The 27,221-nt window shown below is 39.0% G+C and overlaps 1 protein-coding gene across 1 annotated transcript in view; it reads left to right on the forward strand.

The window, feature by feature from the left end:
* LOC109719237 (auxin-binding protein 4) overlaps positions 10,722 to 27,221 on the forward strand; it is a 33,363-nt gene continuing 16,863 nt past the window's right edge. The window contains exons 1-4 of the mRNA XM_020245787.1: positions 10,722 to 10,960; positions 11,911 to 12,017; positions 12,756 to 12,956; positions 15,848 to 15,915. Coding sequence (XP_020101376.1) covers positions 10,846 to 10,960; positions 11,911 to 12,017; positions 12,756 to 12,956; positions 15,848 to 15,915 — 491 coding nt within the window. The 5' untranslated portion in view covers positions 10,722 to 10,845. The remainder of the gene's footprint in view (positions 10,961 to 11,910; positions 12,018 to 12,755; positions 12,957 to 15,847; positions 15,916 to 27,221) is intronic.

Raw genomic sequence — 27,221 nt, forward strand, 5'->3', positions numbered from 1 at the left:
ACATGTAGTCCTATAATGTCCTTGTTGTTTACAAATAGTGCACATAGTTTTTCGCATTCCTTCTCTCTCGTCCATGGCATTTCGAATACGAGTTGATCTCGGACGGCCTTTCTTTTTTCTGATAGGTGGGGGTGCCAGCGGTGGTCCTTGAGGGCGTGGCCAGCTTCTTTTGTCTGGGACAGGGTGAAATTGCAGGAATTAAGCACCATGGTAATACTCACATGTATACCATTCAGAATACAGACTATAGTAGTCAATGTTCATTTGACCATTACTGCATACAGCTAGAAAATGTGAGCATGGCAACCTAGTGAGCTCAAACTCATGGCATGAACAAGTCGAGCTCCTCTCGTCAAGAACCACCTCAAATTGTTCATTTCCGGTAGTAACTTGAAACTCGTTTACTCCGAAGCGATCCATACGGTATCCTCTTGCGATTATCATATAACTCTTAATTAACGCCTCCTGTTTTGGTGCCAACATTGTAGAGTATGTGTAACGTATCGAAACCTCGATAGCGATTATCGAACTTTAGCCAAATTGGTTAAAGTGCCGAGAGAAATGGATGGACAAAGTCTGGTTGACATTCCAACAATGTTGGAAGGGTCAAAGTCGAGTCCTGAGAGTGTTAAGCAAATTTTAGCATTGCTTGGCGCAATTTAAAAGTAAACAATGCGAAAAAAATAGTTGGGTATGTTCCATTAAGCGTTCCAACAATGTTGGAAGGGTTTAAAAGGAGTTCTAAAAGAGTTAAAAGGGTTTTAGCATCGACCGGCGCGAAATAAAATCGAAAAAGGCCCAAAATCAGCATTCTGGGCAAAGTGTACCGGTACAACCATCGAGTTGTCACCGGTACAGCCCGAGAGAAAGCTTTTCTCGGGTTTGAGTTTTCGCAGAAATGTACCGGTACACTCCTCGTGTGTATCGGTACACTTTGGTAAAATTCGAGGAGCTGCTCTCGGGTTTGCCTCTGCGTGATCGTGTAACCGGTGACAGAACAAAGTGTACTGGTACACTTTGGTCTGGCAGCACCAAATTGGTCTGCTGCAAATAAGACTTTTTGGAGGGGCTTTGTTGCAATTGTTGCACACTATAAGTAAGCCCAAACCCTCCCCTTTACAGCAGCAGCCACTCCACTCTCTCTTTCTCTCATTTTTCTCATTCTCTCTCTAGAGATCAAGCTCTACAGCAAAGAAAAGGGGGAGAAGAAGCTTGGAGAGGAGATCTTGGTGGATTTGAAGGCTTTAGAAGCTCTCCTACCAGAAGGACTTGGGGATAGCTTATGGCTAAGGTGAGTTTATGCATGAACTCCTCTAGGGTTAGGATTCTTACCTTAAGTTTTGGAGTTTTGATCCTCTAATAACCCTAGAAACGTCGAACGAACCTTGAAATCCATGAATACCATGATTTTCTCAAGGTCCTCTCATGGTGAACATCTAGGATATGAAGTAGATGCCCTAGGGATGTTTGGAATGGCTTAGTAATGGTATTAGAATGCTTCCTAGGTGAGTCTAAGCTAGTATTTGCTTAGAGATGAGATCAATCTAGAAGAAATCTCATTATGGCATTATTAGGGCATGGATTTTGGAGCTTTTGCCTCCGGTTGTTTCCGAGGTAAATTGACTTCTTGGAAACCTAATTAGGGATATTCTCGACACGTGGGACAACTCCGTTTGACGTTACGAAAAGCCTATGTAGGAGTTCTAAGTATTAAGCCTAATTTGGCTTCGTTTTGCCGCAGGCGATAAAGTAGGGCTTCAAAAATTTCAAGAAATTCACAGTAGCACCTTTGCAACCATACAAGGTGGGTGGTGCATATTAAGGACCTCGAAATTCCTTTTATGTCTAAAGTGTCATATTTGAGCATATGTATGTATTGAGCATATTGCATATTAGGGGGTAATTGTGAGCTTCTTATCGCATGTTGTGGGTTCAAATATATGTGAAATGCTAGTGAGACAATGAGAATTTATAAACCCTACGTATGCATGACAAGTGACAGGAACCTAAGGAACTTAGTAAACAAATATGACATGTGGACATGAGTCGTAGAGAGTGGCATCTACTAGTCTTGAACACTTAGAGAACAAGTATGGCATCATTGTATGAGTACAAAGAACAAGTAGTGTATATGACACTAGTAAAGGTTAACGAATGCAAGTATACAAAGGTAGTAACATTATGACATAACAACCTTAGAGTTAAGAGTCATATGTGCATTGTTTCCTTATAGTTAAGGAATGGATTGAACTTGACATCCTTATAGTTAAGGATTGGATCATACTCACCTGTAAGTCCTTACTCGAGGGTGGTAGCTCCCCCTCAGGCGATGTGCTCCGGAGTTGTCATTACTGGGTCGTAGCGAGTATCTCCCCAGAGGACGGTCCCGTCGGGTTGTAGCGGGTATCTCCCCGATAGTAGGGATTTGGTTAGTGAGTTGTTGAGGGCGAAACCTACGGGTTAGCCAAGAGATTGGGCAATGAGATTGTGATCTTGCATTCATCATGAGCATACTATTGAGCATTGCATTGATTATTGTTCAGACATATTAGCTGCATTTGTATAGTTTGGTTACTATCTATATCTCTTTTCTTCTATTATGCCTGATTTAGACCTAGTGGGAAAGTCGATGTGGTTGGTTGCCGAACGCACTGGAAACTTTGTTGTAGTTCTCACGCCGCATTTTTCACAGAGCCGGGACCGAGAGAGCCGACAGACGACCGCGGTAAGGGCATCGCGCCCTAGAAAGAGACCACCCGAGATGGTTTTATATTTTGTAGTTGCATTCCCTTTACTATCATCTTTTGTATTTGATGACTATAGATGCTTAAGAAAATGATGTAAAGGATATTTATTTTAAATGTCAAAAGTTATATTTTGGAGAAATGAGATGTAAAAAGATATGATGAAAATAGAATGTAAAAGACTTTGATTAAAGTCGTATGCATGTATGTGATTTAAATTTAATCATAGTACTTGTATGTTAAGTAGATAGTTATTTCACTTTGGCTATTGCTTGCCCTCGTGCAAGCCATTATGTATGCTTCCGCAAGTGCAAATTTTATACTCTATCTGTACTTGTTGTTGAGCCTTGGGCGGACAGGGGAGGCTCTGTCCATTCGGCGTCTGTTCGACGCACTCGAACCGACCAAAAGGATCGGGGTCGGGGCGTGACAGTATGTCTCATCTTTATCACGACACTTAACAAAATAATTGTCCACCTTATAAAATGTAGCGGCCACAAATGCTGTGATAGGTAAACCACGTACATCTTTAAGAATTCCATATAAACTCTCCGATCGATTTGTCATCATTGTCCCAAAATGCCGTCCTCCATCAAATGCTCTCGCCCAATATTCCCTTTCCCCTCGAAGCTCGTGCACCCAAAGCCATGCCGCCGGATCCATTTCTTTCAATTGATCCTTATACTCATAATATTCTCTTACAGTTGCAGCACATCCTATGCTCGTATAAAATTTATTGAGCACATTTTTATTTTTGAAACCGACTTTTTTCATGTTAGCCTTCATATGGCGGAGGCACCAACGGTGAGCATGTCCCTTGCTTCTCGGAAACTCCTCTGCAACAATCTCCTTTAACCCAAGAAAGCGGCCTGAAATTAAACAAATAGATCGATCACGTGTCACTAAAACCTTTAAATGTCGTAAAAACCAATACCAACTAGCCGTGTTTTCTCCCTCACAAATAGCAAACGCCAACAGATATAACCCACTATTGGCATCTACACTTGTCGCAATCAACACATGTCTTTGATACTTTCCATACATATGAGTTCCATCAATGCTCAACAATGGTCGATAATAAGAAAACCCATTAATTGACGGCTCGAATGCCCAAAATACTCGTCCAAACTACCTAACATCATGTGGCAGGATTTTAGGATCAAGACACCATTGAGTCCCGGGATTCACGCGTTGTAGTATAGATAGGAAGCGTCCAAGATCGGTGTATGATTTCTCCCAACCACCATAAATGATCTGTAGTGCTTTACTTCTAGCCTGCCATGCTTTCGAATAAGGTATGTCTACATGCAGTTCATTATGCACTTTTTCTTTAATTTCCGCCAGTGTCAAAGTAAGCTTTACCCTCAATGATGGGAGAATATGTCGACATATAAGAGATGCAGTACAGTTTCGATGTGCAGTGTTAAGCACTGGAACTAAACATGTATGTTGCCCGGCATATGTTTTAACTCTAAAATAACTCACATCTTTTGGTATCGATGCATGTAATTTTCAAGGACATGAATCTACCACGCATTTAACTGTATACGCCTTTGTCGTCGACTTTATTACTTTTATTTGCACGTTGTGAGTAATATGACACTCCCCAAGAGTGTGCAATAAACTTGATTTATCACGAAATATCCGACCAACCCATAAGTCATCAGCGGTAGGAGAGGGCTGTTCAAGCTGCGGACGATCAAATTCACCGTTATCGACGACTTACTGGTCCATCCAATCGTCATTCTCTACAAACTGCTCTAGATGATCTATGAACTTTGCACCTTCATCTGTATCATCAACATATTCATTATTGACAATTGGATCATCAACCTCAGTATATATGATATTTGCGAGAACCCCCAGTCCGCCATTATGATCCACATCACAGTGATGACCTTCCGCCACAGTATTCTCATTTAACACCAAATTCGAAGGTTCATGTTCAACACCCTCCTGATCAGTAACGTAACCGTCTTCAACTACTTCTTGTTGCACTTCTGCCCGATTTCCTACACCGTCATTCTTAGTTCCAAATGGATACGCTCCAAAGTCATGCACATCATGAGAGGTATGAAATTTGCAATTATTTCATAATTAATTACTTTCTTACTAAATAAAACGGTGAATAATTAAATTAATTGATGCGTATTCTAACCCTTATTCACATGAGACGCCTTGCTCTCTACCGAGTGGGACATGGAAACTAGAAGCTGTGGCATCATGAATAGTACGTGGGAGGGGAGAAGGACCACCAATAACTATATTCAGAAATTCGTACTCCCTACAATTGATGGGAGAAGGCAATCTAAACCCTTGTTATATTAAAATAATTATACAAAATTCATATTTTGTAATACTAACCTAGGTGCATTTGCTTCTCCTCCAAAATCAGCACGAAAAGGTTCTCTTTCCGGGTCAGGGGATAATACATCCACATTATAGTCACTATTTAACATTCTAGAATAATAACCCTGAGATAAAACCATCTGTTTTTCAACGAAGATTATCAAACACGGAGGGTTCCCCGACAATGCCATTACACCACACAAGGAGTCATCGTTCGTAATTTCAACCACATCGAATTGATTCATCTCGTTCGAATATCAGACTTTGATAATTAGACGATACTCAGCTCTTGGGGTATCGGTCAATTTATATATTTTTTCTTTCGAATTCTGTTGTCACGCCCCGGATTACACGTTTCCCCGGGCACGCCAATAGACCCACCGTATACATAGAAATTTTTTCTATATACAAAGCGATAGCTGTACCTGTAAATAAATCAAGCTACAACCATAAGGTAAATGAGCTGCTAAACTGAAAAACATAAACATATAAAAACCTCGAGGGGTTCAAGTACATACAAAATGTCTACAACATCGCTCGCTCCAGCGAGTACCCAGACAACAACCATATATACATAAATACTCCAAAACTACCTGTGGGAGGTACTCCTCTAGCACTGCAACCCGTCTGGAAGGGATCTAGCTCGCAACTCCCTTTCCACGATCAGTATCAGGGACAGCAGCAGCCGCAGAAGATGGCTCTGCAAAAAGGGGTCAACAACTGGGTGTGAAAACTATTGCAAAAAGAAGTAGTCCTTAGTGGGTACCGCTACCGACCTCAATGGCTCACCCACTAAGTCTATAGAAAGTATGCAGGAAGATAATAAAGGAAAGCTGGAAACCCTACAGCTATATGCCCCTATACTATCACTAACCAACTCTAGCTATCTGTAGATATGCATCCCCTGCAACAACGACTATACTGCCAAGGAACTGCCAACAGGCCCGTCCCGCCTGCGTCCGAGCTATACCGTGAAAGATATGAATCCCTAGGATCTAAAAGGTAAAAGACACCTAGAGGGGGGTGAATAGGTGTAAACGGCAACAATCTCAAAACTCGATGCAAATTTAAAATAGAATACGAAAAAATAAAATCAGCACACCGAGAATTAACGTGGGAAAACTCCAAACCGGAGAGAAAAACCCACGGGACCGACCACACAAAGAAATCCACTAAGAAAACATGAGTACAAGTGATTTATCAAAAATACAAGACTCGAAATACCGAATTCTCGTTGTAGAATATCTTTGCCAGTCCTCGATCGCTTGAAATCCTCCAACCGATCACACTGCAAATCCTTGCAGCCACACACGCCTCGATTCCACGAAACGCCCACCGAATCCACGGTCTTCACGCGAGATCCACGCGCTAACGCTCCATCCGAAGCTCGTAGAGATTTAACAATTTATGGTGATTTAAACTCTTTGAAAGCACATATGATATGAGGAGAAATCCAAATCAAAACATCATCAATTTGATCCTTAAAGAAAGTTTGAATCAAAAACTGAAGAATCAAACCGGTGATCTAAAACTTGATCTTGAGAAACATGGATCAAAAAACTCAAATCAAGCCGTTAGGGTTTNTAAAAGATTATCTTGCTCAACTCTGGTCATATGGAGATCCTCATATCATATTTATAGGTTTAGAAGACTTCTAGATAGACTAGGATTCAAAAAACTCAATTTTAAAAACAGACGACGGTCTCAGGGTCCGATCTTCTCGAGGAGACCGGTCCTTGGGGGACCGGTCCTCCAAGGTGAGGTCCGGTCTTACGCTGCGTAGATGTCAAAATATGCGTACGGGAACCGGTCCTCAATTTAGAGACCGGTCCCTCCCTGCGCAACAAGGAAAACCACTTACGGGGACCGGTCCTCAAGACCAGAGACCGGTCTCCCAAAACTTCTACGCAGAGAAGCTTGATGGGTCCGATCCCTCTGATCAAGGACCGGTCCCCGACCCCTGATTTTTTCAGAAAACTTTTGAATAAGTGAAAAGAAAAACAAGTCTTCTAAACATCTTTTAATAATGAAAACTTCACCAAAAATTGTTTCTAATCATACCTGAGTTCTCAAGGGTCTTTGATCACAAAACTTCAATTCTTTTCGTCAATCTTCATCTTCTAATTCTTCGAGACTCTATCCAAACCCTTCACGAAATCCGCCAACTTATAAAATCCTTAACATACCGCACACCAGCATTGAGGTGGCCGATCCTAAAGCACCGTCCAAACAGGGCTGCTGCGACAACAACGCAAAAGCACAAAGCCCGACTCCGGAGTGGCATTCATGGGCGCTACCCAACCGAGTATGCAAGCATGTCTCTGCTAAGCTCAATCAGGCTCTCTCAGGCTATAATCAAAGCAAATGGGTCTAACTGGTCTAACAACCAAAGCTCATGTGCCCTTGGCACAATCTGATGCCAATATAGAAATTTGGGTCCACCGTCAACCGTAACGACATTCGATAGTCCAAAATAGTCTACACACTACTGTAAAAAAAACTCGGTATTCCAGCACGAGCGTAAATTCATCCTACACTACTCTGAGTATCCACCGCGTACAAACTGCGGCAATACAAACAAACTACAGCTCCTAAAGCTAAATCTGGTAGTTTTCAGAAAATGACAGTAGGGTTAATAATTTTTTCCTAAGTAAATTCGAAGTCCAACATATATAATTCATCTAAAACACTAATTATGCTCCAAATTCAGATTTCAAAGAACATGCAAATCAACGAATTCGAGCTATTAAACATGATATACGAAGCAAAAAATACATGTTGTCAACTCTGGCTTAGAAGAAAAACCGACGATTTCGGTAAACTTCAACCCACCTCTAAAAGCTAGTCCAACTACGGCGAGAAGTCGAGAGAAGGGAAAACACGCACTCGCCCGGCCTCCAATAGCGCAACCGCGACATCCACGCGCTCGAACGGCTCCCCGGCACAACATCAACGTCGATCCGAGCTCAAACCGAGACCTCCACCAAGCACCTATCAAAAACTAGAGAGAGAGAAACTAGCAACCACACTCACTCTCCGCCTCTCTACATGTATATGAAGCGGTGGGGGATAAGGTTGAAGATAACGTCAACTCAAATGACCAAAAGGCCGCTCACCTACTCACAAATCCAGCTGGAGTACCGGTACTCCACTTGGATACTAGTACTCAGGCATTCAGCCCGCAGCCTCGCACACTGGGTACCGGTACTCACCCGATGCAGTACCGGTACGTGGGCTCGGTACTGGTACTCACCCGTTGCAGTACTGGTACTCAGCATCAAAAATGGCAACCTGAGAGCAGCCTACTCTGGAAAAGCACTGGGGTACCGGTACTCCCCTGTTTGGTACTAGTACTCAATACTGAAAACTTGCACTTTGCAGATTTCAATATTAAAACTCTGCTCTCGCGTCGCGCTGAGTCCGTTTTGCGTCCATTTCGAACCGAAACGACTTGGACTTGTCCCGACACTCTCCAGATGTGTCGACAAGCCTCAGATGCTGAAATCACACAGGCTGCAGAACACCATTGATACTACATTTGTAAATGTAATATCTACTGGGATACCACTTAATTTCTTACGACCGCCAACGTACTATGGATTGCTATCTTGCGCAAATATTTTTTCATTCCAATGAACAACAATAGCCACATTACTACGTGCCATCATAACTTAAACAAAATATAAAATTTGTAAATAAACATAATCATACCAATATTTGACCAATTATAATATCAATTTGCAAATGACATGTGTTCACTACACCGGAAAATAATAAACTATAATATTGTAATAAAATTATGGTATAAATTTTTTAAAAAAATTTATCAATTTTCATTATAAATTTATCAATTTTCAGTAACCATCTGTATTTACTATATTTATTTTCAAATTTCATCATACAATGATACAAATAGGGTTTAAAATGTGACCTACAGTGTGCATGCCATAAAATATAGACAAAATACAACAAGTTATATTGAGAGAACACAATAATTTACAAACAATCAACTCTACTTCAAAAACAACTACAATTTTTTCAAAAATCTCACCACTAACCTAATGGAACAATGTGGATGCAATGCTGAGGAGAGAGGGCACGACAATGGCAGCAGAGGTCGGCGCTGGCGACGGCAGTAGCGACGGCGGCGTCGGACTCGTCGTGTTCTGTCGGAGTGAGGGAGACAGATAAGAGTGAGGGAGACAGAGGGGAGCGAGGGAGACAGAGAGGAGCTCGACGAGAAGAGTAGGAAAGAAAGGAGAAAGGTTCGGGCGGGGCGTAGGGTATTCTGATTACAGGCGGTGAACCATTCACCGCATATAAAAGCGGTAAACGATTTACCGCATTTAAAGACGGTGAATAATTCATCGCCTTTAAATGCGGTGAATAGTTCACGGCCTTTAAGAAGGCGATAAACCATTTACCGCATTCTCAGTTTTACATGCCCAGCTCCCAAGGCCCACAAATGCGGTGAATGGTTCACCGCATACACTTATGCGGTGAACCATTCACCGCATATCCCCCCCCCCCCCCCCAGTTGACTTGGCCTATTTGAGGCCTACTTTTGCAATAAACTTTAAAGGAGGTCTATTTTTATAAAAAAAATTTTCAGTAAGATTATTTATAAAAAAATTCTATCTAAATAAGTATGACACGCGTCGAATTTTATTTATAAATAATCCTACCGATTTTTATAATTATAAAAATAGCATTTAAAAAAAATAATTATAAAAATAGATCTCTAATATATTAAATTGAGTTTTTTAAAAATAAATAGTATAGGCGGTGACACTACAACAGAATTAGGTTATAGGGACATATGTTTGGGACACTTTTGTGTAAGTGTTACATTTATGCCAAAACTTAAAAATAAATATACTAATGCCTAAATATAAAGCCCAATCCAATAAAAAATAGAAGATTACTCTACTCAACCCATCATACCCAGTCCATTCGGCCCGATTACAAACAGAAAAGAAAAAAAAAATCGATTACCATCTCTCCTTCTCCCCTCACTCAATCCACTGAAATATTACACGAATAGCCCTTCCCTCTCGTCCTCCTCCGCCACCGCCAATGAGGTAGAGTTCCGGCGGTTGCTAAATGCTTAAATAAGTGTTGATAAATTAGCAGCACTCTTTTAGGTTATAGCGACACTCTTTAACTGTCACTATATACCTAGCGACCCCACATATAGCAATATTTTTTAAAAGTGTCGGTAATTTAGCCAGCAGCACTTTTTTTGACCTATACCGACATTTAAAAGTGTCGCTATAGACCATTTTTGTTGTAGTGTGAATGAGTCACTGTATTTAAATGCCGTGAATCATTCACCGTTTTTATAACTCTTACTATTATTGTTACAGATACATAAAAGAAGAAAGAAAATAAATAGAAGAGGGAAGAAAGCGGTGAATGATTTACCGCTTTTAAAAGCGGTGAATGATTTACTGTTTTTATAGGAGGGTAAAATTTAACAAATGTAGTGAATAATTCACCGCTTTCACTAATATTTTTTTCTCTCTCTATTATAAAATTATATTTACGAATAAAAATTTAATGCGTCTAATTTTAAAATTAAAATTTGGAAGAGTACAATTCTCCCTGAAGTCTCCACGCGCGTCTGTTCGTGTGCTTTGCAGTTTCCTTCTCTTCCATTCTTCCAGAATTCTGTTCTGTGCTCACTTCGCGACACTTACGTTTTTCCTCCTGCCCAGCAATATAACTCAAACCGCGACGAGCGCCTCCACCGATGGGAAAGATGAGCGGCCTTCCCTCTCGTGCGGCTCACTCCGTGCTCCATTTCCTCCTCTTCTTGGCCTCCTTTGCTGCTGCAGCTCAAGCCTCTTCTCGCTCTTCCAACCAAGGTCCTTCTCATCTTCCTTCCGTCTTTTACTACCCTCCTCTTGGTGCTCTCCGCTTAATGTTATCTCCTTCTGACTTGGTCTCCACTTCCCTTAGCGGAATTTGATTCATACCTCTGGTCAGAGTAGATATTGCTAGGAGAAGCAAAAAAGGAGAACGAAACATATACAAAATCAAAGCAAATGTAACACTCGATAAATTGGTCAAATTGGAAAGATTTATGGCTGATAGTTTATAATTTCGAGTTATTGCATGATTGGATAAGCATAATTTCCCAACATTTTGATATGTTTCGTGATGTTTTAAGCGACCGGTACAGGTAATAGGGCTAAATTTCATATTATGATGAGATCATCTATGAAAGAGGTTGATGTTCAATCGGCAGAATAATTAAATGATAGATAAGTTTATCAAATTTGGCCTAAAATCGTTGGGTCAGTTTTGCCAAAAATTTCGAAAGGTAAGCCTTCTTCAGACACTCTATTCAATTCTTGTTGCAAAGGAAATCTCCTTGTTCCCGGATTAGTTGTGTTCCCACAAATCAGACTTGTGCAGATAGATCAAAACTGAAATGTCTCACTTCTGGTTTCGGAGCTTGTTATGAATTTCAAGCTAAAAATCCATTGAGCTGAATCATTCAGGTGGAGCTGATCTTTGTCTATAGCAGCAAATTAGAAGAAAACAAGGTGGTAGATTCTTTGGGAATCATGCCAGGTGGAAGATCCTTTAAGAACTCCTAGAAGCTGTTGTTGTGTAATCTGGAAATAAGTTTGACATAGCCATGTTAATCTCTCTCTTTTACATTCCTTAATATTCTCATGATGCATGACTAAATAGAGTAATGGCCTGGATTATGACTTGATATTTTCATCACATTGTTAGTTCAATCAGGTTTTTTCGAACTATTTTTGATCTATATTGATCTCCTTTCTCTTTCGTCTCGTCTAACTAGGTTCTGCAGTAGTAAGAAATATAAGCACTATACCTGAGAGTAACTATGGAAGAGGAGGTTTGTCGCATATCACCATTGCTGGAGCAGTTTCTCATGGAATGAAGGAGGTAGAATATACTTCTGCAATGATGATATTCGTTTCAAAGTTTAGTTATCAGTTTCGTTGCTCTAATAGTTAAACCATGGTAATCATCAACTACCGAGCGCATATTTAAATCTTTTAAGAATTTCGTTTCTGCTGAAGTACGTCAACTTTTGACTATCTATGTATGTTTGGGTAGTCAAATAATTTCCTTAAAATTTTCAGCGCTTATTCTTGATATGTGAGTCTCTTGATGATGATGAATCTTTGGAGATTTTGTTTGGTCGAGTTGTTGTAATTTCCTTTTAATTCCTCTATGAGATTAGTAGGAATCTTTGACATATTCATGTGATGGAGATATGTGATGTAGTCAAGCTGAATGTATGTGAATATTTCACAAATGAACGGAGCGAACGCCAAAATAGTTGGGCGAGTTAACTAAAATACATTGTATGACGCTGGTGTATCAACTTTTGATAACTTAAAATTGGCCTTTTACTTCCACCATAATCTTCAATAACATTAAATGGCATTATTATCACAAGCTGTTCATGTGAAACAGGACTAGAAATGCTTACCATCCATGTGAAATCAATGGGAGTATCTTATTGTTTGTTAAATGTCATCCACATTTTAAGATCCTTTCATTACGCCCCTTTTTCCGTAGTATAGTTTTTGTAGCGTTTTCTTTATTAAAATGTACGAAAACACCTGTAGCTTTATGATACAAAAGATGATATGTGTGTTGGCTGTTTCTCGTCAGGTGGAGGTTTGGCTTCAGACTTTTTCTCCAGGCTCAAGGACACCAATTCACAGGCACTCTTGTGAGGAGGTATTCGTTGTCTTAAAAGGTAAAGGCACACTTCTACTCGGTTCAAGCTCACTGAAGTACCCAGGACAACCTGAGGAATTCTCCATTTACTCGAATAGCACATTTACAGTTCCTGTAAATGATCCTCACCAGGTATGGCAGTTTTGAATCTGGTTCTCTTGAGCTATAATTAACATTCTACTTCAAAACTAATTGTCAGTACATAGTTGAACTATGCTTTTAGAGATCTCATTAAATTGAAGTCTGTTAGAAGAAAGGAGTATTTGTGTTTGGATTGCTAATAGCTCTTTAACTTTTTAACTTGGAACAAGTCAGATTTTCTTTCTTCTTTTCTGTTGCATTGTTGTACGTGTTTTTCTCAAGGTTTCCCTTGTCCATACATAATATATTAGTTGTTTCTGCTATCAATCTTCTGTACCTGAATGTTTAAATGTTGTATTGCATGATTTGGCAAGATATCAGTTTGATAAGTTCTGCGCATCAATTTTAAAGAGCCTATTAAAGTTCTTTTTTGGTTTGGATATATTCTCCCATTGGAACTGTGACCAAGGTTATTTATATTTTGATATTCAACAAGTTTTTTGGTAGCTCATGGTCGTACTCTTATCTGTGCTAGTGAACTGTGTAATAAAGCTGACTCATAGGTTCGGTTATGTTTGTTTCAGTTTATGTTAACAGTTTTGATTTAGATTTACAAGAAACTGATTCATACTGCTTTTCTAATGGAAAAAACCAGTTTTAAGCTAAACACAAACCGCCTTTTTTTATTTTGAATATTGTTAAAATGTTAGGGTATTTAAACATATAAAATGACTGAAAACCAAGCATAGTGCGGTGTGCCAAACCCATGTCTCTGAGGAGACAAAGGATTCTAATTGTTTAAGCTGCCAACCAATGGCTTTAGACTTTTCGAGCAATTACAGACCATCCTGAACCAAACCGAATATTCCGGTTCAGCATCCTTGTCTGGTCACTTTAATTTATATTTGGTTCAGGTTTTCTAAAAACCAAAAGTCAGATGCTGTCACATTTTTCTTTGGAAAGCAAACTGCACCATGTTCTACATGATGCTATTAGGTTAAGATCTAAAGTTGATGTGTGATTTACTTAATTCGACCTTTCATCTAGGTAATTTTATTAGGCAGTAGCTGTCGGTGGCTTAATTGTTATGCTATTAAACATAAACTCATTCTGGTCCCAGAAGTTTACCTATTCTGTATCTTTGCTCATTCATTTCCATTGCTGCTGTATTTAGTCAATGCAGACTTGTATACTCTGTGGCCTTTGATACAAGCTGCCATTTAATAAACGTAATTATTTTTATTGTTTTAGTCACGTAAGTCGGCACCTGCTGAAAATTAAGAATTTTGGTTTTATTTTCAGAGTTTCAACTAAACTCTTCATATCATGTTCTGAGAATATGCTCTAACAGTGTTAGTTCCTCCGAATAACCAAATATTAGGACAACTCTCCTTATGGCCATTCAAGCGTTTCTCAAAGAACTCAACAATCCCCATCTCTCTGCAATCGCACCCTTTAGGTCTCTTCGGAGGGATGAAGATAGCGTTTAGTGTACCTTAGACATTAAATCGAGTTAAGATTGAGAAGAAACGAGGAGACTAAGTTTCTCTAAGCTAGGAATTTGAGGCTGATGATATCTTCATGAATTTGCATAGATTCAATGTTATTAGATGTTATGTAAATTGTCTTAGAGAGGACAATAGAGTAACAGAGGGAGAATGGGACAATAGGAGCTAGAGATTTGGTAGATGGAGTGAAGATTGAGGGAAAACTGGACTTTTGCCTCTCCAGGTGACTTGAGCTTAAAATTTTGGAAGTAGTGATATGCATGACAGAGGATCTTTTGGGGGACTATCATGTCAAAACAAGTTTTAAGGGACTAATATGTAATATTGGAATCAAAACAAGTTTTAAGGGACTAGTATGTCATATTGAAATATCTTAAGGACTAATATGCAAAAAGTGTATTAAGTGTCTATCAGAGCAAATTATATGATATCAACTTGATTCTGTACTGTATAGAACTCTATCCAGCACCAACATGAGATTTTCTTTCAAGGGAACTGATTCTATTTACACCTCTAACTCTTTTGTTGAGCAACCTTCTAGTTGCTCTATAAGTTAAGTCCCTTAGGTAATACTTATGTAAGAGAAGGGTACGCAATTTAATGGTAGCACCATTATGACCAGTAATTACATATCTATATGAAGAAGTTTTCTTTTTATTCGAGTTCATATGTATGTTGATGAAAATGTTGTACAGAGTTGTTTTGTAATATTTTAACAGTTCATCCAATAAGAGCTGCGATACGGAACTACTATTCTTGGCCGACCGTGCTACTGTGGAAATTGTCTACCTTAATTCTAACTGGATCAATAACCCAGACAGTGTTGACAATAATATTGCTTCTATCTATAAAGTTATTTCCACAAAGTATAGGTGCTTTTTGACTAGTTATGTAATACTACTAAGTTTATCATCACCATTGGGTCTATGATATTGATGCAAAAATGTTTTATAGAGACCAAAGTTAGAAGTGGTAATAATGTTGTTAGATTTTTTGGCTACTATTTGCGGTCTCTTTATATCATTAGTTAGATTAAAACCTTGTATTGTTCTATAGTTTTGTTCCTAGTGAATTTCAGCAAATAGTCTATCTCGTAGCTGATATTGTTCATTGTTTTATTTGATTTTTCAAAAACTTGATATATGGAAGTAAGGAGTTATTTTTCACTCAAAATCATCACATAAATTAGCTTACTACTTTAAGGTGATCATCATGTGAATTGGTAGAAATAGGAGATACTGCTATAGAACATCATATCAACATTCTGTATCCAAATATTATTTTATTTGGCAAGAGGTATGTAATTAGCTTTTCTAATTGGAATTCCATAATTGAGAAGGTATTAGATAGTTGCAGTACCAGCGCATGCTGCATTTGTTACTATTCTAGTTTGTAATAGTTCTGACACAATTGTCTGTTTTAAACGAAATGCAGGTCTGGAATTCTGACGAATATGAAGATTTGCAGATGCTAGTCATAATATCACGTCCACCAGTCAAAGTGTTAGTACATCAAGCCTTGTTATTGCTTTCTTTTGAAATATTGTGCTTGACCCGCATTGCAAAATAACATTTTGGTTTCGATTCATGGCGATATTTATAGGGTTTCAACTGACAGTAGTAGTGATGTTTATAGCTCATAATAGTATAATATCTTAAAGTCAACAAGGAGCAAAAGCTGACTGCATAGACCAAAATACACTAATTCTTTTATTTCTAAAAATAGTCTTAAATTACTGTTGCTTCATTCAATCTAGATTCTGAAACTGCTCTCATCACTTTCCCTTGAAGATGTAGCTGATGCGAATTGTTATATCTATTCCTTGATAGTGTATAATTTTCTTGGTGTTCTTTGCGGGCATAATTATGGCAACCCTTAAATAGTCCTTTCGTCAATCATGATATTTCCATATTATTGCATATAGGTTGAATTGTATGTATGTATAATTGATCTCTTCTAGTAACCTTTCTTATCTACATTTATATTTCTTGCTGAAATGTGCATTCGAGTAAGAATGCTGGCATGAAAGGAGATTGACCATCATATTTAAGCTTTGACTTTCATAATTCTGCAAACTACAAGAAGTATATCAACATCTATGAATTCTTACCTTACCCTCCCCGCCCGACCATCCAACAACAACCAAAAAGAGGTTTACTATTAAAAGAATGCTCTTCATAATAAATCTTGTGATTGCCCTTCAGGGTGAAAGTCCGACCATATCTCTCTAAAAGTCTTGTTTCTCCTCTTTCTTTATTTCTTTTCCTTTTATCCAACCATCGTTGTTCCCATCCTCGTATCATCTATGAAGAAAAAGAAGATGCAAAAGATGATAGGGTGGAGCCATCCTCCTCCAACCATAGTTGGCCCATTCTCCTACTCCTACGGCTGCCCCTTCCTTTTTCTTTATTGTTTGAAGATAGCAAAGAGATGAAGAAGACGGAGAAGGAAAAGAGCAATAAATAGTTCTCTCTATTAGAGGACAACAAAGAGAGGAAGATGGAGAAGGAAAAGATGCATAAATTGTTATTTTTCTATATCAGTTTGATAATTGAAGTAGAAAAATAAGAGAATTATTAAGGGCATTTACATCTATATATTTATTGGGGCAAATGTGATTTTTATTCATTTATTTTTTAACTTTGTAGGTTTATCTTGATCTTTTGATGATTTTGAGGCATATGTAGGAATGCATAGGGAATCTTAGCTTATGTTTATACACCAAGACTTATATTAGGCTTGCTAGTTCGCTTGAATTGATGTAGAACATGCTATATGGGCTAGGTGTAAATGAAAGTGAGGTGCCTTGGTCCACAGTTGACTTATGGGCCCACTCCTCTCTCCAACCTATTGTATGAACTACGAAGTCTCCCTATGGAATAATATTTAGTGGTGTGGTCACATTTGTTGAATTTTTAGTTAGCATATTTCATTCCAAGGCTACTGCTTAGGGTTTTTTGGTTCTAGACGAATTCGAGAGCTTGCATGTATCAAGATTCATTTTGAAAGTAGCTGTGAAGCTTTTGGACATATTGAAAGAAGGGGCAAAAGAGCATACCCTCTTGGGTTCTATTGATGAAATTATATAATACAAGAGATAAGTCTACTATAGTAACAATGCCTACAATAGAAACAATACAACTAGGATTACAGACCATATAATTCTACTCTAAATATGTTGTAATATACAATATCCTAATATAGCATAAGATACTAAACATGTCGTAACATCCCCCGCAAGCTAAGCATCCGGTGGTCGGATGCGAAGATTGAGCCGCAACACTGAAAACCGAGAGGGCGACAAAGGCTTGGTGAAAATATCAGCAAGTTGCTTATCAGAAGAGATATGCACCAAGTCCAAATCATCAAACTGGACTTTCTCACGTAGTAACTGATGATCAAGCTCAATATGCTTCGTCCGAGCATGGAGAACCGGATTAGCCGCAAGATAAGTCGTGCTGAGATTATCACAATAGATGCTGATGCAGCACCATAAGAAAACACCAAGGTCACGGAGTAAACGTCGAATCCAAACTGTCTCAGCAAGCGTGTACGCCACAGCACGATACTCCGCTTCAGAACTGGAGTGAGAAATGGTGGGTTGTTTCTTAGCGGATCAAGAGATAAGATTGGGCCCGAGAAAAACGCAATAGCCAGAAGTAGAGTGTCGTGTATTGGGACAACCAGCCCAATCAGCATCGGCAAATGCCACAAGAGAAGGATTGACACATCGAGAGAGTGGAAGACCATAAAATAGGGTCCCTCGGACATAACGTAGAATATGCTTGACGGCTTGCATATGTGGTTCACGAGGCGTCTGCAAATACTGAGCAACAGAGTTGACAGCATACGAAATATCCGGTCTCGTGAAGGTGAGATACTGGAGAGCACCAACAAACTGACGATAGACATAAGGATCGTCAAGAAGACGTCCCTCATGAGATGAGAGGTGAGAGGCCGAGGCCGGAGAGAGAGGACTAGAGACAGGCTTACAATCAAGAAAGCCATGGTGTATAAGTAGTTGATGTGCATATTTGTGCTGAGTCAGATAAAGACCAGAAGAAGACGGAGTAACCTTAATGCCCAGGAAATAATGGAGCGGCCCGAGATCCTTCATAGCAAATTCACGTTGTAGGGTGACAAGGAAAGCCTCCAAAAGAGAGGAGCTGCCAATGATAATAATATCATCAACGTATAAAAGAAAAACGAGAGTGCCAGAAGAGGAATGAGAAACAAACATCGAGGGATCTGCGGTACTGCCGACAAAACTAAATTCAGAAAGAAATAGTGTAAACCGCTGAAACCAAGCCTGAGGGACTTACTTAAGATCATAGATTGCCTTGCAGAGACGACAAACGTGATGAGGAAGAGAGGGGTCCACAAAACCCGGTGGTTGTGCCATATAAACTTCTTTAGAGAGAGTTCTATGAAGAAACGCATTCTTCACATTAAGTTGTCGAAGAGACCAACCAGAGGATAAAGCCACGGAGAGAACAGTACGAATTGTGGTTGCCTTGACAACGGGAGAAAAGTCTCATCGAAATCGATACCTCGTTGTTGTTTGTAACCTTGAGCAACAAGCCGAGCCTTGAGACGCTCAAAAGAACCATCCGCCTTCTGCTTTACCTTGTATACCCACTTGCAGCCAATGAGATTAATGGAAGGAGGAGGAGAAACGAGATCCTAAGCAGTATTATTTAGTAAGGCATCAAATTCCTCAGTCATGCAGCATGCCAACCCGCATCCTGAAAAGCCTCATGAAAAGAGGTAGGCTCAGTAGTAAGACTAGAATGGGCAGAAGCGAGTAAGGAAATAGACCCTGTGGAATCCTTAGTCATAGAACGAGTGAACATATAATGAGTTCGGGTAGGCAGTGGAGCCACAAAAGATGAAGAAAAGAAGACAGTAGCAGGCTGATGAGGTGGATTATCAGAGGAGGTAGGTGGCATATCAGTAGTGGATGGAGAAGGAGCAGTAGGTCGGCTGGCGTGTCGTTTGGTATATACCCGGAGCTCAGATGGACCAACAACAGTGGCAACATTCTTAGGATCAACCTGTGGAGCGTCAGAATGCAAGTTGGAAGGAAATATTGATAAGTTCTCAGATGGTGAAACCGATGTGTGTGAACTAATGTTAGGAGGAGGACGTGTGAAGGAGAAGCCAGAAATCACATCAAGAGTGGCAGGGTTTTCACCCAGACTCCAGTAAAGGCGGGTTAGAGAGAAAATTTTGAAACATTTGCAAGTTGGAAAATGAGGACGAGGAGGAAGAAGAAAATTTAGATAGACAAGAGTAAGGAAAAACATGTTCAACAAATGTAACATGGCGAGAAATAAAGACTTCACTGGTGCTTGGATATAGACAGCGAAATCCTTTATGTTTGTCAGAAAGTCCTAAGAAGACGCAAGTGACTGGGGAGCGAGCTTGTGAGCTGCAATGTCCTGTACATCGGGATAACATAAACATCCAAAAACTCTAACAAGTTGCAAGTCAAGAGAAGCACAACTATGCAGAATGTCATATGGCGATCGTCAGATGGAATTCTATTCACAAGAAAAACGGTAGCTTGAATGGCCTTAGCCCAGAACCGAGGAGGTAAGCAAGCTTGAAAAAATAGGTTTCTAATAACGTTAGATAAATGCCTATACTTCCTCTCAGCAAGACCATTTTGTTGAGGAGTATAAGGACAAGAAAATCTGTGAATAATCCTATTTTGTGAACAAAGAGTAGAAAACTTTTCATTTACAAATTCAGTGCCATTATTGGACTGGAAAATTTTTATCGAGCTATGAAATATGTTTTCAACCAGTCTTTTAAACTCCAAAAATTTGTCAAAAACTTCGCGTTTAGATTTTAAAAGATAAAGCCAAGAGAATCGAGAGTAATTATGAATAAAAATAACATAATACTTGTAGCCAGAGAGTGAGGGAATAAGTGATTGCCATACATCCGAATAAATAATATGAAAGGGAAAAGCAGATTGGGATTCTGAATTATTAAACGAAAGTTTGACATGTTTTCCCATATTACAAGCATTGCAAATAGATAATTTTAAAATAGAATCCGAAACAATTTTATTATTTTTAAGAAATGTAGAAAGAACAGAAAAACTAGGGTGGCCTAATCGTCTATGCCAAATATCATTATTAACCCTAGATGCAACCAGTGCTAGTTGTTTATTTCCGACACTTGCAACTTTAGAAAAGAGTGGACAGAGTGATGTTCCCGAACTAGGGCATCGAAGGAGCTCCGTCCCGGTTTCCTTGTTCTTCACAGAAAAACCAAAAGAGTCAAACTCAAAAAGGGAATTATTATCATGACAGAACTGGTGTACGGAAAGTAAATTTTTCTTGATAGAAGGAACAACAAGAATATTTTTAAGAGCAAAGGATTTAGAGGAGGAATGCAACTGATCTGAGTAATATCAAGAAAATTTCTATTACCTACAAGAATTTTTTCATGCCCTTTATGAGGTTTAAAAGTTGAGAGAATACCAGAAGTTGTGGTTATGTGATTAGATGCTCCGGTGTCAGGATACCACACTTTCTCACCAAGTTCATGAAGGTTCATAGCAGCAAATGTTTGAGGAAGATCATCTGCAACAAAGGAATGACTGAAGCGTTGTCTGCACTGAAGAGCCGAATGATTAAACTTGCCGCAGATCTGACATTGTGTGCCAGATTTCGGAATGTACGGTTGATGGGTCGGAGTATAGGGTTGAGAATTATTAGGTTGTGAATGCGAATAGGCTCCAGGAGATCCACGACCAGGATATGAATTGAATCTACCGCGTAGTCCTTGACCACCGCGATATCTACCTCCACGACCTCCACGGTTTCCGCGTCCACGATTTGCATAGAGCTTCACCATCTATAGTGGGAGTGGCTGGTGATGTCGTCAAACTAGTATGACGTTGAACTTCAGTTTGCTCTTGCATTAGAAGTGGACGAAGTTGTTCAAAAGTAAGCTTATGTCGATGTATTAAGGGTACTGACAAAACCCCTATATTCTTCCGGTAACCCGAGAAGCACTGTCATGACCAAGTTATGGTCTGACTCAGATTCACCAATCGCTTGTAGAGCATCACCAATCGATTTAATCTTTTGCATGTAATCGTTCATGTTCATTGAACTTTTCTTGATACTTCGCAATTCGGACTTTAGAGAGAGCCATGGAAGCAGTTTTATCAAGAAAATATGCTTCAATAGTTTTCCAAGCATCATATGCTGTTTTACGAGAACTAGAAACAATCATCTGTAATATGCTAAGAGAAAGGGTGGCATTAATCCATGAGAGTATAGTGGTGTCTTTCTTTTTCCAATTTTGATATTCTGGGTTTGCACTTGTTTTCTTATCAGAAGTTTCAATAGTTTGGGGCGGTATAGTATCAGTTCCGTCCATATGCGATGTAACACCAAAACTCTTCAAAATATTAAAAAAAATTTGTTTCCATACCAGATATGTGGAATTCGTGAGTTTAAGTGCTATGAAAGTTTTGATGTTAATCACTGACAGGTTGGAAGAGGAAGACATGTTACAACCAAGAAAAAGAAAAAAGAGATCCACCACGAGAGAGACAAATCCGAAAAATAGACCAAGTAATCACAGATCCAGAGGAATGAGGAAAATTAGTCAGAGTTGAACCTGAGATGAATCGGTGGTACTTGAGATCAACCAGGCGACACCAGTAAGCAGCACCAACGAGATAAGAAGAAACTCCAAGAGGCTGAAATTACTATAGCAGAACCACTGTAGTGCTGGTACTGTAGCATTGACTGTAGCAGCACTGTAGCGCTGGTACTGTAGCAGTACCGGGGAGATAAAAGTCCAAGGATAAGGGGAGATAGAACACCAAAAGAAAAGGCACCTATGGAAGAAGGTGAGACTTGTAGTGGATGGTGGCTATGGATTGATATCCCCAAATTACGGTTCCTGCTTCGATACCACGAAAGAAGGGGCAAAAGAGCATACCCTCTTCGGTTCTATTGATGAAATTATATAATACAAGAGATAAGTCTACTATAGTAACAATGCCTACTATAATAACAATACAACTAGGATTACATACCATATAATCCTATATTATACTATATAATCCTACTCTAAATATGTTGTAATATACAATATCCTAATATAGCATAAGATACTAAATATGTCGTAACACACATAAAGACCTCGAATCTGCACTTTGGAAGCTCTATGGTAATTATGCACATGCACAAACACATTGAAAGGTGTGGGAAATAAAAGTCTTTCTGATGAAGCACAGATCAAATTGATCTACGCTTCAGCCTTATCAGAAAGACAAAGCAATCTGTAAAGAGATGGACTGGTCCGACGTAGGGATAGACTTGTTTTGGAAATTTCAGACTGATTCGACATGTGACGTAATTCATTCTACGATACTGTAGGGAAGACGAAACAAAACTAGATCTGTTCATGACCTGTGGACCATAAAGGGCAAAGTAATGTCAGATTGACCTTTTGGGTTTGGGACAATATGTCTAAGATGGGTTGGTTAATAGGCTGCAATTAAAGAACTAATATTTTGTAGCTGTCTTGAAGGGAGACATGTTTGAAATAGAAAATAGCTTTGCCTGCAATGTTGGACTGTTTTGTGTAAAAGCAGACTGATTCATCCACATGGCTGCCGATACAATTGTAATTATATGCGGAGAAAAGTGTTTCTCTCTGATCTTATTCCATCAACAATGAATCCCTTTATATAGGGAATTACACAATTACAGAAAAAGAAACAAAAAATGTAAATTAAGATACAATTATATGTAGAAAATTGTATATCTAGAATCTCCTATACAAAGTAATACATCCAACTATATAAGGTAAGTGTTGAGATAGCATTAGGCAGAATCGGCAGTATATGATTTGATCATAAATTGATTTATTTCCTTAACAGCCTCCCGCAAAATCTAGATCAGTCAAACATCGAGAGTTTGTAAAGAAGATATTGATGGTGCTGGAAAGTATGAGTCTTGGTAAAGAATCTTCTATTTGATCTTTGGATGATATGAATGGGAGAGCAAGAGTTCTATTGGCATAAAAGTGTGGTACAAAATGACAGTCAATCTCAATGTGTTTTGTACGCTCATGAAATATAGGATTGTTGGCAATCTTTATAGCACTTTGATTCTCACAATAAAGTGTTGTAGGATTAGAGAGATGAATTCCTATATCACCAAAAAGTCTATGATGCCAAACAATCTGAGAAGTCGTAGTAGGCATAGCACAATATTCAGCTTTTGAGCTTGATTTTGAGACTGTATCTTGTATTTTTGCTTGCCAAGAAATAAGAGAATCCTCTATAAATCACAGTAGCCTGTGACAGAGCGATGAGTTGTAGGATCCCCCGCCCAATTAGCATCACTATAGGCTCTTAGTTCCAATTTCGATGATGATGAAGAGAAGAGAGGTATAGTAATAGTTCCATGCAAATTGCGAAGAATTCGAAGAAGCGTACCATAATGAACTGTCGTAGGTGCTTGAACAAATTGACCTACAACATGAACGACATGGCAATATCAGGATGGGTTATTGTAAGGTAAACAAGACTTTCAACAAGTTCTCTATAACGAGTTGGGTTATCCAATGGTTCACCGATATCTGGTGTGAGCTTCTGATTAAGTTGCATTGGCATATCAGCAGCATCATCGTCAGTAAGTGTAGCATGAGAAAGTAAATCAGCAATGTTCTTTTGTTGGGATAATAAATACCCCCTAGGACTATAAGCAACTCATTTTCCCAAGAAGTATCGCAGAAGCCCAACATCTTTCATTTCACATTTTGATTACAAATGAGATTTGATAGATTGGATATGTGTAGAATCATTACTTGTAATGATCATATCGTCAACATAAAGTAGAATAGTGCGACTATGATATGAGGTGTAGACAAGCACGACATGATCATTTTCACTTTGGATGAGCCCAGCATGAAGAATTGTATCACAAAACTTCTCAAATCTCAAACCAAGCACGAGGGGCTTGTTTGAGATCATAAATAGCTCACTTAAGTAGACGAGCATGGCTCTGTGGATGAGAGTCACAGTGAAGGTTGCATATAGAGTTCTTGAAGGTTATCAGGAAGAAAAATATTTTTAACATAAAGTTGGTAAAGAGGCCAGCTAGAAGAAGTGGCGACAACTATAAGAGTGTGAACCGATGCCCTTTTTGCAACTGGTGCAAATGTCTCTCCATAATCAATGCGTTTTTCTTGGGTAAAACCACGAGCAACCAGGGAGCGTTATATCGTTCAATAGAACCATCAAAATGAATTTTGAGTTGGAAAATCCATTTACAACGAATTGGAATTTTTCTAGGAGGTAAAAGGACAAGGTCCCAAGTATTCATTTGTTATAATGTTGAAAGCTCGTCTAATAACGCATTTTGCCACTTAGGAATCTTGATAACCTGTTTGTATGTGGTAGGTTCTTGAAAATTATGTAAGATGGCAAGAAAGATCTGGTATTTTGGAGAAAAATAGTGAGAACCCAAACAACTGAAAAATTACTTGGGATGCTCAAAAGAGATCGAATAGTTTCAATAATATGCCGGCGCTTGTGCTTTGCAATATCATTTTGTTTGGTGTGCATAAGGGCATGAATGCTGTGATAAGGTCCCATTGTTTGAGATAGTAACTCGAAATTCTTTCGACATATACTCACCACCACCACCTGATCGAGATTTCTTGATGGCGGCATTGAATTGTGTTCTAGCCATAGTTGAAAAATCTTGATAAATTTTAGTGAGTTGAGAATAGTCTTAAGTATTCATTTGTTATAATGCTGAAAGCTTATCTAATGAAGCATTTGTTAGATGTATGCCCTAGTGTTACGATATACTTTATCTATATTAGGATGTTACGATATATTAGGATATTGTGTTTTATTGCCTTATATAGAGTAGTATCATTGCCTTCTATAGAGTAGGATTATATAGTATGTAATCCTAGTTATACTCTTACTATAGTAGTCATTGTTACTATAGTAAGACAATCTCTTGTACTATATATATTCATTAATACAACTCAAGAGGGTATGCACTTTAGCCCTTCTTTCATGGTATCAGAGCGGGAACCCTAATGTGGGGATATCGATCCATAGCCACCATCCACCATTAATCTCACCTTTTTCTATAGGTGTCTTTTCTTTTGGTTTTCTATCTTCCCAATATTGCTACAGTACTGCTACAGTATCATCGCTACAGTACTGGCGCTACAGTAACAGCGCTACAGTAACAGCGCTACAGTATTTCTGCTACAGTATTTTCAGCCTTTCTGTGATTTCTCTTTGCTCCTCTGGTGCCGCTCGGACTGTCCTACTGTTGGTTGCTCGTATCACTCGGTTCTTTCCTTGGTGCGGTCGATCTTATTTGGTGATAAGTGGTTCCTCTCATGTGGTAGAATTCAGGTTTTTTTTTTATTCACATCCGCTACATTCCGATTTATCTTTCTTTCTTATCTAGTGGTGGATCCTTATCTTAAGGTAGTAAACATGTCTTCTTCTACCTCAAATTTGCCAATTGTTAATATCAAAACTCTCATACCACTAGAACTCACCGATTCTACATATCTTGTGTGGAAACAAGTCTTTCTTAATGTTCTAGAAAGTTTTGATGTTACAAAACATGTGGACGGAACTAGTGTTGTGCCTTCTCAGACTATCGATACTGCTGATAAGAAGGAGGTTATAAATCCTGAATATGTGAGTTGGAAAAAGAACGATACTACTATACTTTCATGGATTAATGCCACTTTATCTCTTAGCATATTACATATGGTTGTTTCTAGCTCACCTAAAACTGCATATGATGCTTGGAGAATTATTGAGGCATATTTTCTTGATAAGACTGCTTCCACGGCTTTTTCTCTAAAATCTGAATTGCGGAGCATCAAGAAAGGCTCAATGAGCATGAGTGATTACATGCAAAAGATCAAGACGATTGGTAATGCTCTTCAGGCGATTGGTGAAATCGAGTCAGACCATAATTTGGTCATGACTGTTCTTCTAGGGCTACCTGAGGAATATCGAGGTTTTGTTAGTGCTCTAAACACACACAGAAATAAGCCAACTTTTGAACAACTTCGTCCACTCTTGATGCAAGAAGAAACAGAAGTTCAGCGTCGCACTAGTGTGACTACGTCCTCTGCTATTCCCACTATTGACAGTGAAGCTCTTTATGCCAATCGTGGACGTGGTAATCGTGGAGGCCGTGGAGGTAGATATCGTGGAGGCCGAGGACAACGTGGTAGACACTATTCTGGTCGTGGATCTCCTGAAATCTACCCACAGTCTCAACCTAATTATCCTCAACAATCTTACACTCCAAATCAACAACCATATATTCCGAAGTCCGGCATACAATGTCAGATATGTGGAAAGTTCAATCATTCTGCTCTTCAGTGCAGACAACGCTTCAATCATTCTTTCGCTGCTGATGAAGTTCCTCAGACCTTTGCTGCTATGAACCTTCACGAACCCGGTGAGGAAGTCTGGTATCCGGATACCGGAGCATCAAATCATATAACCGCAAACTCTGGTATTCTCTCATCTTCTAAACCTTATAGTGGGCATGAAAAAATTCTTGTTGGTAATGGAAATTTACTTGATATTACTCAGACAGGTGAAACTCAATTGAATACATCTTCTAACTCTTTTGCTCTAAAAAATGTTCTTGTTGTTCCTACTATTAAGAGAAATTTACTTTCAGTGCGTAAATTCTGTCAAGATAATAATTCTCTTTTTGAATTTGACTCTACTGGTTTCTCTGTGAAGGACAAGGAAACAGGGAAG

This window comes from Ananas comosus, linkage group 13 (genome assembly GCF_001540865.1).
Source record: "Ananas comosus cultivar F153 linkage group 13, ASM154086v1, whole genome shotgun sequence".
Lineage (NCBI taxonomy): Eukaryota > Viridiplantae > Streptophyta > Magnoliopsida > Poales > Bromeliaceae > Ananas > Ananas comosus.